The sequence below is a fragment of the Humulus lupulus genome, chromosome 1 (genome assembly GCF_963169125.1).
Source record: "Humulus lupulus chromosome 1, drHumLupu1.1, whole genome shotgun sequence".
NCBI classification, from domain to species: Eukaryota; Viridiplantae; Streptophyta; class Magnoliopsida; order Rosales; family Cannabaceae; genus Humulus; species Humulus lupulus.
In genome coordinates, this window is record NC_084793.1 from 310,866,519 (window position 1) to 310,880,864 (window position 14,346).

A 14,346-nucleotide genomic window follows, 5' to 3' on the forward strand; every position below is an offset into this window, starting at 1 on the left:
CAAGACTAATTAGCTAGTCTGATTGGACCTGACCTAGTCGCTTGACCCCTCCGTCATCGCCACTGTCACTCTGACCATTTTACGACTCCTCCATCCATCATTATTTCGATTATTTATATCTTAATTTTATTGCTTTCTATTAGCTCTCATTACAACCTGATTGACTTGAGCGTCGGAGTCCCTTTGGCTGACACCCCACCAATGCTCACAATTGAACTCTTGTCTCTCTTCTCTTTGTTCTTGACAGGTTGCTGGTGCCCATCTAATCAATTGTAGGAAATCACCTCTACAATGGTATTGTGGTATTTTCTTTGCGGAGATTTTCCAAGGTCAAGGAACGCCTCAGAAGGCAAGAGTTTCCTTGGGTGGTAAGGATATCACAGGTGCCTTGGGAAGAGTTTTGAGTCTTCTTGCAGATCAGAATCAGTTTGTGGATTGTTATGACATCTCAGTGGCAGAGAAAAGTAATTGCCTATGCAATATGTTGATTAAAGGATCTGACCAGAACTGGAGTAGAGTGTCTGGTGGGCCAAGTGGCCAGTTTTATGTTTAAGATTATCATTTCGGAAAGGATCAAAAGGAAAGATGACTAAGTAAACCACAGATAAGAAAGATTGAGTGAAAAGTCTTAGTTGGATTAGCTAAGAGTTGTACAGTGTCAGGTATGAATTTATTGTGGTATAGGGTCGGATTTGGAATCCGATGGATACTGAGATTAATTGGAAGATTCTGGATGAATCTCATGTTATTCTTCTATTCTCTTCATTCAGGCATCAAGGAAATGTAACAGGATATGAAAGCTTTATAGTGATGACCTGAGATGAAGAAGGATGTAATGGAATGTGTGGTAGAGTTCTAAACCTGTTAGCAGGTCAAGATAGAGTATCCGGAATCAGTGGGGCTATTGCAGCCTTTGAGTATTTCATAATGGAAATAAGAGAACATCGCAATGGGCTTCGCGGTGGGATTGCCTAGGTTAGTGGGTCAGCGTGAATTGGTATTGGGTCATTGTGGACCAGTAGTCCAAGTGAGTTCACTTTTACTAGCAAGGATGAATAATGCAGCTGATCAATATTCAAATCTCTTTGTGAGAGGGATAGAGCGCCTTCACGAAACTCAAGGTCTATCTTATCAGACGAGACCCTATTGTTACTTCCAGGGCATGGAAGGGTTAAGGAAGGCGATGAGTATATAGATGGATTTCAGTATAGTTCATTGTTCTCAGACCGATGGTAAATCAGAGAGAGAAAGAGAGTTATCAAGTGTTGGAAGGTATCTTATGAGATGAGGTATGGTTGAGCATGCTTGCCACCCATTCATTGGAATGATATGGGTGAGGTGTTGATTCTGGATCATGTGATGGTTCAGGGGACCATTGAGATTATTAGAGGTTGAAGCTTGGATGCTCACTTCTCAGAATAAATGGAAAAGTGTCACTGAATTGAAAAGTAGGAACATGAAGTTCCAAGTAGGAGATTGTATCTTGCTTAAAAGTATCACCATGGAAATGGGTGAGGAGATAAGGGCAAGTTGAGCCCTAGAGTAGTATAATAGTTTGAGTTCTGGATAGGACTGGTCAGGTTGACCTTAGATCATCCTTATCTTTGACACTGTCAGTTGTATGCAGTGTATTATGTACTTCCATGCAGTGGACATGGGTTAAAAGAACTCATGAGTTGAGTTATATGAATCTGGGAATTAGGGCTAAGTTATCATGTAAGGAATGGCCAATCCAGATGTGAGACAGAAAGAATAAGGTTCTGAGGAGCAAAGTGTACCTTGGGTTAAGGTATGTTGCAGAAATAGTGAGGTCGAAGGAATGACCTGGGAAGCTGGGATCAGTCGTGTGGAATTGATATTCCGGCAGTTCAGATAAATTTCGAGGACAAAATTTCTATAAGGAGGGGATAGTTGTAATGCCTCAAATTTCCTAATAAGGTTTAGGACCTTGATTAGGAGGCCAGGAGGGTCATAATTGATTTATTATGCTATTTAATGATTATATGCATGTTTATGTGAATTATATTATTATATGATGGTAAATGCATGCATATGGGTCTACATTTTATTATAAGGGCATTTTGGTAATTTGGCCCGTTAAGGGCGTGATTGTGTATTTTCATGCATGTGGGTGAATTATAAATAATACCACATGATATGTGGATTTGTTCGAGCCATTCGGCATGAGACGATCATGGAATGCAAGTTTTCGGTCTAGTCATAACGGGATTAAGTTCGGGGCTCGGAGTGAGTCTCGGGGTAATTTGGTGATTAGAACATTGCCGGGAATTAAAGGGTAACGGGATAAGAATTATTGGTATTTGAGAATATTGAGAATAATGGGAATTGGAGGGTGTTAATTATAATTAACGAGATAGGTGGGAAATGACGTTTTTACCCTTGGGGGTCTTTAGAAGCTTTTATTTGACCTAGGGGCAAAATGGTCTTTTCACCCCTAAGATATATATCAGCCCTTTGAGTTTAGAAGGCTGTGGAATTGTAAAAAAAAGAGCATCATTATCCTTCTTTCTCTCCCTCCCGTACATGTTCTTCCCTCCTTCTTCCTTTCAATTTTTGAGAGCCAATTTGAGGTAGCAAGCTAAGAGAGCAAGGCTAGAGGGCTTAAGACCTTAGTTCATTCATTGAAGGATATCTAAACCAGCTTGAGGTAGGATTTCATCCAAGAATTTTAAGCTATACTTTGTTTTTCTTTATAGTTTTCAGCTTATAATTTTGATGTGGATAATTGGGAATTAAGGGATGTTTTTGTGTAAAATTGATTGGGTTTTGATGAGAGTGTGATGTAGATGAAGTTTAGGGGTTGAATTGGATGTTTGGGATTGGTTTGGAGGGTTGGTTTCAAGAGAAATCGCAAGGAGGGAAAACCAGAAAGTTTCTGGTCTGTGGTTGGCGCAGCAGCGCCATTTCAGGGCGCAGCAGCGCTAGGCAGGGCAGAGAGCTGGGCCTCTCTGACTTGGAAATAGCGCCTTAGCGCCATTTAATAGGGCTGCAGCGCTGGTCCATTTTCCAGCAAGCCTATTTTAGGGCTCGAGATGACTTCTAAGGCTCGGGGGTTGGTTCTTTTACCCCGTTTGGGTAGATTAAGAGTCCTAAGAGTGCGGGATGGATCCCGGGAGTGAGGTTTTAGATTATAAACATTTTTATGATTTATTTTATTGATGGGATTCCATATTTGGTTATGACTAGGTGACCGCTAAAGGATCAAATGACTGATCGTTCTCAATGGTTGTTCTTTTACTAATTCTTGCTCGAACCCGAGGTAAGAAAACTGCACCATGTGTATATGTGACATGCATGGTTATTCTTGATGCATGTTGGATGTCCAAATGTGATGCATGTAATGCATGAGAAACATGTGATTAGGGCATGCTATGAATATTGTGTATGAAATTGTTCAGAGCTTGAGCCTCTGTGTTTATGCATGATCCTAATTGTGCTAGTAATTATTGAGTAAGCATGTTGAATGCCCTTTATTTGGATATTTGACATATGATATATGGTTGGTGGCATTGCTTACTTGTATATGGTACTGACTAGTCAGGGATACTGACCTAAGAGTCAGAAATGGCATAAGCATCCTGAACGCAGAGCCAAATGAAGATTAGATTTAATCGATATCAGTGTTGAATGACTCTAGGAGCATTAACATTGGACCGATCCTAAGGTCGATGAATCCTATAAGCGCTTGCCTAGTCTAAGACTAGTTACTAGAGCCAGGGCCTAAGGCCTAGGTGACTGCTTGTCACATGGCTAGGGAACAGAGTTCCATGGTTATAACTCTATGGTCATGAGGAAGGTTATGTTGGTGACTAGTCATCATGCACCTATCCTGTTTAAGCCAGTAAAAGGCTCACTTGTCTATAAAGCCCCGGTGACCCTACCGTCACATGGCTATTGGGAATAAACCCACCTTAGTGACTATTACAACTATCACTCTTCTATTTGGGGCTAAAAGCCCTAGATGATTATTATGATCATTGGTTGATGTGTTATACTCAACAATACGTGAATTCAGTTGCCTGCTTGAATAGGGCTATATATGTTAGGCGTGTGCCTTATGATTTGATGACATGTTATTACTGTTCATGAGCATATTAAGTTTTCTTGCTGGGTTTTGGCTCACAGGTGCTATGTGGTGCAGGTAAAGGCAAAAGAAAGCTGGACCATCCTTGAGTTGGAGAGCTTAGGTGATGATGTGTACATATGCAGCTGCTCGACCACCACGGCCAAGGTTTGAAGGGGAACTAGGGTTAAACCCCCATTTTGCTGCTTAGACCAGCTGGTTGTAAATATTTTCTTGTAATAGACCTTTAAATTATATTTTTGGGATCCCAATGTATATAATAAACGTTCTAATGAAACGCTCCATCTTAACCAAAAATTTTAATCCCTAAACCGCTAATCATACTTAGATACACGATTTGGCCAAATGACTCAATTAACGAGTTTAGCACTGTTTACAAGGCACACTGTAACGGTCCCTGGAGTTAGGGCGTTACATATTCATACTCAAACAAACATTTCAAAACAGAGTTATAGCCAGTTCAATCACGGAGGCTCAAGCCCTAATTTCAACAAAGGTGCAGTTTTCTTACCTCGAGTTCCGTGCGAATGACGATACGGCCTCAAGTACGATCCTGATCCTGATCCTGAGCCTTGTGGAAATCTAGTCACAACGTAAACATACTCTTATTAAGGATTGAATCAAAATCTCGAGGCTCACTCCGAACCCCAGCTTATAGAGTTGTTATTCCATGCTGTCGGGATGTTATAAACGTCCCCTAAGCCCCCCAAGTAGGCCCTCAAATGGGTTGTCGAACCTCCCGAGATCGCTCCAATAAAATTTAATAAATAAAGACTTATATTTATAATACATCATATATAGCATTAGAAAAGACAAAAAGTTAATTAAACCTTTAATACTCGATTCTCAATCTCAAGCATGGTGAGTTGGTACATGAGTGTGTCTTTCTTTGTGATGAACTTCCTCCATTGCAGAGGACAGGGACTTAATAATATTGAACTAGATTTTTTGTGCTTTAGTTCAATAGGCATGGAAAAATGAGGCTTTGGAGCGGAACGAGGCGAGGCAGGGCCCCAACCCATCGGGGTGTCTTTGCCCAAGCAAAATCAGGGTACTATTCAGGGCGAGACGCTGATCCGACCAGACCTGACCCAACCCACTATTTATTCAAACGGGTCAAGTACTGACCCACCCCCATTACTTACTATTACAATTTAAAAAAAAAAAAAAACAAATACAGTGCGTGTAATCAAGGTATACACAGAGCCAAAATATTCTTTCTCACAGCCATCCCCAAAGAAAAATCCTTGTCCTCCTGATTCCCCAAGCAAAACGAAGACGAAGAAGAAAAGGTTGCACAAGGCTGGTTTTCGTCAAATGCTTCGCTTCCTTCCATGGCCGCTTAATGCAAGAGGAAAAAAAACTATTTGTCAACACTTGTCTCTTCTTTTTTAAAACTAATGTGCAATGTGCACCCCAATATAGAGGAGTTTGCTTCATTATTATTTGTTTTTGTTTGTTGCAAGCAAGATGAGCAACATCATTGCTTCTGTCTTTTGAAACAAAATAAGATCATGCTAGTCCAATCTCCAATGTCCTACAGAAGAAAGTAGCTTCTTTGTTTTTAAACAAAAATACTCAAGTCATTTGTGTATGCACCAATTCAAAGGGTGGAGTGAAGCTTATATATACACGCAATATACATCTTATATAAGCAAGAAGGAAAACAAACAAACAAACAATAGTCAAATATTATGAAATGCTGGCTATCTGCTCTATCCTTCATTGCCATATACCTACCTAATAACCGCTCTCCATCCAAAAACACTGCCAAGCAAGCAATTTCCTTGGTAAACTTGTACAATGTTTGTGCCATTAATTTGATACAAAAAGAATTACATAGAATGTCGGCCATCCGCCCTATCTTTCGCTGGTCGTTCTTCTTGAATTTCTTCCAACTCTTCGTCATCCCCCCTTTTACCTGCTTGTTCTTTCCAGTATCCGACCAACTTTTTCAACCGGGCTACCTCTTTTGATGAGACATTTTTGCTTGGGTCGTTTACTATTGACCTCACTCTCGAAGCATACCTGTTAATGCAGACAAAAAATGTCCCCAGCCAACATATATCAATATCAAAATACAAAATAACATGTATCATAAAGAATTTATCTAAAAAGACTCTTTTCAAATAGCAAACTTCAATTCAACTATAGGAAAAGCATAACATACATGAGCGAGTTGTATGTCTCATCCAAATTTGATTCAGCGGGAGATACGTTAACGAACATAAGCGTTTTAGCATTACCACCAAGTGAGTCACTCATCAGCATGGTTAATTTGTGGTTTCGGTAAGGTATGTGCTGACCACCAGTTGACAAAGCACTTATGACATCTCCCAATGCCGAAAGTGACTTGTTGATGCTTTGGGCTTCTTTGAGTTGACTACCTGATGATCCTGACTTTTTCACCCTTTCTGAGCCAGCAAGATCCACAAAACTCAACTAAACAAGAAAACATTAATTTAAATGTTTATACAATTCCATGAGATAATTAGAAGGCCTAAAATAACACAATTTTTTACGACAATTCATAAATGGCATACCTTTCCTCTTGCCATAGACTGAGTTTGAAGGTTAGTACTTTCAATAACAATTGAAAGTATAAGGTGAGATCTTGAACTTTCCTCGTTCATTTGAGTTCCAGATGTGTGTCGTCGTTCAGAGCCTTTATGAATGATGGTATTTAATTCATCATAATTTGAAATTGACAAAACTGTCACATTTTCAATGGACACCATTCCCTAGTATAACCATGAATCAATTAAACATTGAGTTGATTAATAAAAGTTCCAAAGCTAAAAGTCACAAATAATACATTTGTATTTTGCACAATATTGTAACAGAATGTCAACAAAAATAAAGAAAAAACCTTTGAATCTTTCTTGATTTCCAATTTTGAGCGTTTCGCATTTTTAGGCAATAATAGATCTACAAGTGTATCTTGATACAACTCAACCACATAAGCCTGCATAAAAATTAGGAATGATGTTAAATTCAAGATATTCAAAAATAAAAATTTAGTAACCAAATTTAGTTTTAAAATAACCTTCAATGAAAAGGAGAATTTATTGCCATCTCGCTTTAAGATTTTAAACAATTCTGCTATAGCTCGTGGAGTAAGTCCAGAATTTGTCTCTGATCCATATATTGTAAATGTCTTCCCAGACCCAGTTTGACCATAAGCAAATATGCACACATTGTATCCATCCACTGCAGATTGCACCAAGTACTATAACAATAAACCAAAATAGAAACAAGTTAAAATAAAAACAAATTAGAAGCGAATTTGAAAGAGTAAAATCTCTTTTTGTAGATGATTTAAAATGAATCACACTTACCCTTGTATCTTCAAACACATCTTCTTGGGTAGCACTGCCATCAAAAATGCGATCATAAGTATGCTGCTTCAGTTTATCATCCTTCCATGGATGCTCAACTGTAAACTCATCCAAGGCCATAATCACATTTCTTTCTTTCTCAACCATCTCCTTTTCACTAAGAGGTCTTAATCGACAAAAAACTCTAATCTTCCCTTTCATATCTGAGATGCATTGATGAGGAAAGAATTCAGTTTTTTCAAATGAAAATACAATTTTTTACTTTTAAAAGAAATATTTGAAGAAAATCCAATCCAACCTTCGATAGTATTAAAGTAACGCTTCCTTAAAAGTTGTTCTTCCTTGTATAAAACTTCAAGCTCAGCGAGTTGAGCCCCTTGCATTCTCAAGATTGAAGCAGTTTGCTCATTCTTTCTATCAATGTCCTAAATTTGATTAAGAAGGAGAAACTAAATAATATCAGGAAAATATATATGTTTATAGTTACACTTGCACCGAAATTCATCTAAAGAATACCAAATAATGAAGATTACTGATTCAGTACAAGTACTTACCTCTTTCATTTCTCTCAATTCATCTAGCTCTTTTAAATTATTTTGTATTGTAGCCAAATCAGAGTTCCTGACTGCAAGAGTTGATTTGGAAATAGCTAACTCTTGTGTGACTCCGTCAAGCTTTTTTTCAAGCTCAAATACTTGAGATTCTAACAATTTGCGTCGTTGTTCAAATTTTTTCTCAAGCAACTGCATCTGTATTTAACAGCTATCATCAACCTTAATTGCAAATAAAATTAAAAGTGGAGAAAAGAAGTTCCACTTTTGTGGAAAGGTTACCTCATCAACTTTCTTCTTTTCAAGTACAAACATCCTTTGCTCCAACAACAGCTTTTCATCTTTCAATCTCTTTATAGTTTCTTCTGCAACATGCAACTCCTCACTTCGAAGTTTTAACTCATCTTGAAGCTTGTATAATGCCTACATAGATATAATTCAACAAGCCATGATTAACCAGAAGTATTTTGTCCAACTAAAAAGAATATCCACCAAATTTTACCTGGCTATTTGCACCAGCCACATCCTTTTTTGTACTGTTCTCCAGCATTGCATCACTCAACTTTGCCAACCTCGCTTCCATGTTTCTTTTCTCTAACAACATAGCCTAATAAATGCAATAATAATTATCAGAATCTTGTTTAAAGAGTTCAGTTAGCCAAGGGATTTCATTAAAATTTTAGGTTTTCATGCATGTGGTTGTTGACCTATTTTTGTCCCTCCATAAGTATTATTTTAGAGTAAAATCATGCGTGAGGGTCAAATTTACAATCTTAATTTCACTTACTTGGAGAGCCATGTCTTTTTCCTCATACAGTGATGAAAGTCTATTGCGGTCAGATGTAACTTCTGCCAAGGTTTGCTTCTCAGATCTCAAGGATACTTCCAAATCCCCCAAATCTTCTCTTAACTTAGCTGCCTCACTTTCCTTTTCAAGTAATTCTTGTTGCAACTGCATAAATATGATAATTTATTATTATTGCAAATCCTTCATCTTGAAATAGTTAAGATAGGAAACAGAACAAGGTTACTCTACACATAAAAAAATTCTTTTTAAATCTACATGAATCAGCCTTAGGGACTGAGAAGCTGCGTAGCAACTTTATAAAGTATACATATTATCATGAACTATTGTCTGTGGCATGTTATCTTAGCGAAGAGTGAAGTTGTTACGTGCTAAATTTCCATTCTTCAACTTAAGACATTTAACCCATCAAGTAAAAGAAAAAGTCAATAAAGTGCAATTTCAAGAATACGAAAAGCGCAATGTCACTGATTGTGGCCTTAATCGATAACAATTTAAACAACCAACACTTGAGCTTCTTTGAGAGCACACCTGATCAACATTCTTTTGGGATTCTTCAACAGATTTTGATAAATCCTGAACCCGTTTCTCGTACACTTCCACACTAGAACTAGATGGTTTAAAATTGTTCGAAATTTCGCCATTTGTCGAACCACTGGCAGCAGACCTGGCTTTAGAGTAGCGACGTAACATGACATCATTTATATGTGTTTGAAGAGCAACACAAATTTCTTCTCCCTACATGGTGCAGAAAAATTAAAACTGACATCAAATTAACAAGAAAAAAAAGTACTAAAAACAACAACCAATATACAGTTAGAGATGTGTTTAGACCTGCTTTGTCTCGAACTGAAATATATGAAGAACGCCTGCAACTCTCATTTTAAAGAAAACAGCAGTATTGCTACTTCCAAATTGCATTATGTCTCTCAACTCTGCTGAATGTAAATATTCCTTGGGAACTGGACGAAAAAAATGAACCTGCAAAAGGATACATAAATGATGCTCAATAATGTAGTAATGTTATGTTTTCATACAAGCAACACACATTTGATACTTACACCCCTCTTATTGATGCCCAAAATTATCCGACCCGGCAAAAGTCCGATAGGATCATCAATCTTTCGAACACTGAAGAAAACTGAATTTCCATAAGGAAGTGTTTTCAATATTCGCAAAAATTGCTGTCTTGCATCATCTTTTGTCAAGTGTTCCTATGGAATAACAAATAACATGTATGAGATGCAAACTTACACTCATTGCATAAGCTGCAATGTTGACATCAATATACTCTAGTTTAGAGATAAGTAAAAAAATATGACTTGAAAGTAAGTACCACTAGTGCTAGTCAATGATCCATTCACAAAGAATATCAAAATTGTCTTACCATTGAATGGTAACGAGAAAGAATATCCAATTCCCACTCTCGCTTTGCTCGTGTTATTGCAATTTGTCTTGGTAGAAACCGTTCTAAAAGCGAATTCCAATCACTAGAAAAAATAAAAGCATGTCCTATTTATTTGTTCTGATGGAAGAGTTAATTAAACAAAAAGAAAAGAAAAGCAGTATACAAATTAAACTGGAGAAAGACACAACAAATACTGACGTGCATGATTCAGGAGTACCAATAAATCCAATTTCAACCAAAATTTGCAGTGCAGACAACTGTGCTGCGTCATCTCTTCCTACAGGATAGTTGCCTGATATATAGTCATGTTGCAACTGTAGAAAACAAAAACAAAAATAAATTTAAAGGTCAGTGTCAATGCCAAAATGAAAATAAATGAATTATTTTATTCACATATTTTACATTTAAAGTTTCTTTATTTATTGCACCTTGAATCACATTAACAGTGATTCTTTCTTACATTTGTTTACAAAAATAAAACACACACGGTTTTATGGGTTGAAGCAGAAAAATAATAATTCTTTTTGCTGAAACAACATACTTGTACATATGACAGCTGTATAAACATTGGATCTGTTACAGCTTCGTCCGATTCTCTAAACAGCTTTTTCTTAAATGTCAGCTTGCAATGCAGTATTTCTCCTTTACTTCGATCCTTTGCAACTTTGAATTCTGCCAATAGGTCCCCAATATATTTGTTGTCATCTAACCCTATATATTCCTCTGCATGGGAGCAAATTATATATAAGATGAATAATTGTATGAATATGAATTGTTGAAAAGAAACAAGTCAAGTGGATAAAGAAATACCATTTCCAGAATCAGGTGATTTGGAGCCTGTTACAACTTTACGGCATTCAAATAGACTAAAGCTGGAGAATGCTGACAATTTGATTATCCCAGCAAGTTCCTAAATTATATATGAATATAGTTAGTCATTATTAAGAGGAACTAGCAAAAAGAAAAGAACAAAAGAACCATTAACTGAAAACAACAAGAGCAGGATTAGAAACTGATAATTTAATTGATGAAATTTAAATTGCACCAATTTCATCAGGCAGCTTGCAAAACATTCCGTACACATGAAACTTGATGCAAACTTGAGTTACAAAGAAAGCTAAGCCTAAACATACACATACACAGCGTATGCCATAGCTAGCAATTTGATCACAAATGTAGTTGATGTGGCGAATGAGCTACACACCAAAAGATGTGACAATTCAGAAACTACAATGTTCTGAGGAGTTTATTGAAATATCTTTTACACTTTTCATGTATTTATCTAATTGGGGGTTTTGACTCTTGATCTAAAAGTCTAGTGTTCATTCTATTGGTAGGACAAATAATCTTGCGTATGCCTAATATTCTATTTCTATTTGCATAATTTGATTATTTTCTCACTACTTTGTCAAAGCAATGTACTAATAAGTACAAATTCTATGCAAGTAAAAGTATTACCTCAACAGCATCAACTACTGTTGTTGCCATGTCGTAAGTGATTTCTTCAAAAGTTTCATCCAAAAAAAACACAATAGTTGTAAGCTTTCGACCAGTTAATAGAGCTTCAATCTCCTCGCGTCCTGGTATAGCTTGCCTAGGACCAGCCTTAACAGAACGCTTCAAAGCATTCAAAGAGTTTAAAGCTAGAACTCGAACTTCGGAGTCAGTATTTACACCATGTGCTACATTATGAACATACTCTGATAAATAAGCACCAATGTCCTTGCTAGGGGGCATTGAGGAGGCACACAAATACATCAGCTCCCATGCTTTAATCAAGTATTGCCTGGTAACCAAATCAATTAGAACAAAATTGAAGAATGCAAATATTAATCTACAGCTAGCATTGTTCAAAACACTAAACCATGAAAGCATATACCAAAAACTTAAAAACATATAAATAAGCTGATACGCATACAAATATTTCTCTCTACATAGACATGCATACCTCTCAGGATTATTCCTAGTTTGTTTTGATAGCTGAACAAATAACTCATCTCGAAGCTCTATTCGCTTTAATGTTTGCTTGTAAAGTTTTCCCACAAGCTCTATCCGTTCATCTAGGGTTGTTGGAGTAACTCGGTCGGATGGATCAGCTCCCATGTACTTCAAAATAATTTGGAACAGCTTAGTTGCCTTGCTGACCAGGTCAGTATTTATTTTAAGCATAGACGTTGGTATAGAATCCTGTAAAAAAAAAAGAAGTGGGATTTACATTTTTATGATGTTTAAATACATAAATGTGAATAATTGCACCCAACATCACCACGTCTAGTGTAAATCACCTTTTGAAAACATAGCATATCCTCAAATGTAAACTTCTCCCGAGTTTGAGGTCCAACAGATTTTTTAGAGAAAAATCCACGTTTTCCAGCAGAATGAATTTGTTTCTGCATTAACCTTAAAAAACCTTCTACCTGAAAAGCATAGGCATAAAAAGATTATATTTTTTTTTATCAACCCTCATTAGACAAAGATTATTGAGATGATGTAAGAAACCATAAAGAGGGTCTACTAATGTACCACAGTAGAAAAAAACAAACTTTATGTTAGTTGTCACCTGAAATCTATCGATTAATGGTATGGCACCAGCAAGTTCTGGGGGAATTGCCATTGATAGAGATGTTGGTGTACTAACATGAAGAGAAGAATGACAATGAAGGTCAGTGGCCACAATATTTCGAATTTGTTACAAAGTCAATGGATGAATGATTGTTAAGAAGAAGAGGAAGAGGAAGAAAGTAGACTCACGGGGGTGCTGTCAAATTGGAACTATCACTATCATATTCATCTCCATTTGAAAGGGTGGGAGTATCCTCATTGCCATTTGTAGAGCTAAAGGAGGGCCTACTGGTTCTTACACTTTGCGCCATAGATGGTTGTAGATCAATTGTCATTTCAATCAGGGGCTGGGGCTTCGGCTTTGGCTTACTTCACCAAATCCTTTCCTTTTTACATAAGAAAAGTCCAACAACAACAACCATCAACATCCTTATAATAAACAGATAATCTAAATTGATTGATTGATTGTTAAATCTGCTTGCTTTTAAAGAAAAATAAAATAAAATAGCTTTACACAAACCCAGCAAATCTGTAGAGAATATTAGAGAAAACAGTAAAGAAAAAACAGAAGCAAAGGGTGATGCGGAGGATAGATCGAGCTAGCTCAAAAGCATTTTAAAATTTAAATAAATATTCCAAGCTAAAAAATAAAAAAGAAAAGAAAAAGAGAGAGAGAGAGAGAAATACCTTTTGGATTTTGAAATGAAAATGAGAAAAATGAGAGATCTGAGCGCTATACATCAAAAATGGAGAAGAGAAACCAGACGAAGAAGAAGAAGAAGAAGAAGAGGTGTGGTGTGGTGTGGTCTCCTTCGGCTTCTGCAACAGCGGGAGTCACGAGTGTGTTGTAAATGCAATTCAATTTTCTTTTCTTTTCTTTTTTTTGAGTTCAAATTATTGTTATTAAAATTTAAACATATCTCTCTCTCTCTCTCTCTCTCTCTCTCTCTCTCTCTCTCTCTCGTAATAATCTCATTCACCCACACTCACCCAATCCTCATTTTATTTTCTTTATTTTTAAGCTTCCTCTCCCCACCAACCCAATCACATCCTTTTTCTTTTTCTTTTTCTTTAAATAAATACATAAATTTATTTCTTATTTTTATTTTAAAATTAAATTTTTTTACTTTATCTTTTTTAAATATATAAAATTTAATTTAATTTTACGTAAATATTCCACATGTTGTCCTCTTCTCGTCGTGCTCATCATGTTTTATTCATTCGTATATGATTTATATATTTGTCTTCTCATCATTACACCATAACACAAAACACCGTAACACAAAACGACAAATTACTAATCTTCTACCATATATATAAATATAATATAATATGTTTTAGTTTAGTTTGGGTTGGCTGGGTCAATACCAGATGGGCCGAAGCCCAAATCTTCATTTGCCGCCCTCGCCGGTTTTTCTTCCCTTCAAACTTTTTTTTTTCATTTGGCAATGAAAAATTTGATTGAAAAAAATAAGTTAAATACTATTTTTTATTTTGTGTTTTGCAAAAATTATTGATAGGACACTCTATTTTTTTTAAATTATAATTTAGATCTTGTATTTTTTAAAATGAAATAA

General features: G+C 36.4%; 1 protein-coding gene across 1 annotated transcript; it reads right to left on the minus strand.

Annotated features, from left to right (window-relative positions):
- Nucleotides 1-5,643: 5,643 nt before the first annotated feature.
- Nucleotides 5,644-13,698, minus strand: LOC133812962 (kinesin-like protein KIN-14E). The gene is made up of 24 exons (XM_062246820.1): nucleotides 13,457-13,698; nucleotides 12,959-13,155; nucleotides 12,768-12,840; nucleotides 12,493-12,624; nucleotides 12,156-12,394; nucleotides 11,666-11,993; nucleotides 11,018-11,117; nucleotides 10,749-10,930; nucleotides 10,406-10,521; nucleotides 10,187-10,289; nucleotides 9,861-10,013; nucleotides 9,634-9,780; nucleotides 9,331-9,537; nucleotides 8,782-8,946; nucleotides 8,497-8,601; nucleotides 8,277-8,417; nucleotides 7,998-8,192; nucleotides 7,742-7,868; nucleotides 7,444-7,646; nucleotides 7,152-7,334; nucleotides 6,975-7,070; nucleotides 6,649-6,846; nucleotides 6,276-6,547; nucleotides 5,644-6,133 (listed from the first exon to the last, which is right to left on the minus strand). Exons 2-24 carry the CDS (start codon nucleotides 13,102-13,104, stop codon nucleotides 5,941-5,943), a joined length of 3,804 nt encoding a protein of 1,267 aa, XP_062102804.1. The 5' UTR covers nucleotides 13,105-13,155; nucleotides 13,457-13,698; the 3' UTR covers nucleotides 5,644-5,940.
- Nucleotides 13,699-14,346: the final 648 nt, after the last annotated feature.

Bases quoted from the DNA above. Each gene is read 5' to 3' on its own strand.
- LOC133812962 (XM_062246820.1), bottom strand. From the start codon at position 13,104: ATGACAATTGATCTACAACCATCTATGGCGCAAAGTGTAAGAACCAGT. The intron at 10,522-10,748 runs GTATGTTGTTTC...TGTTTTCTACAG, and splicing joins TACAGCTGTCATATGTACAA to TTGCAACATGACTATATATC. The intron at 9,781-9,860 runs GTAAGTATCAAA...ATCCTTTTGCAG, and splicing joins TGGGCATCAATAAGAGGGGT to GTTCATTTTTTTCGTCCAGT.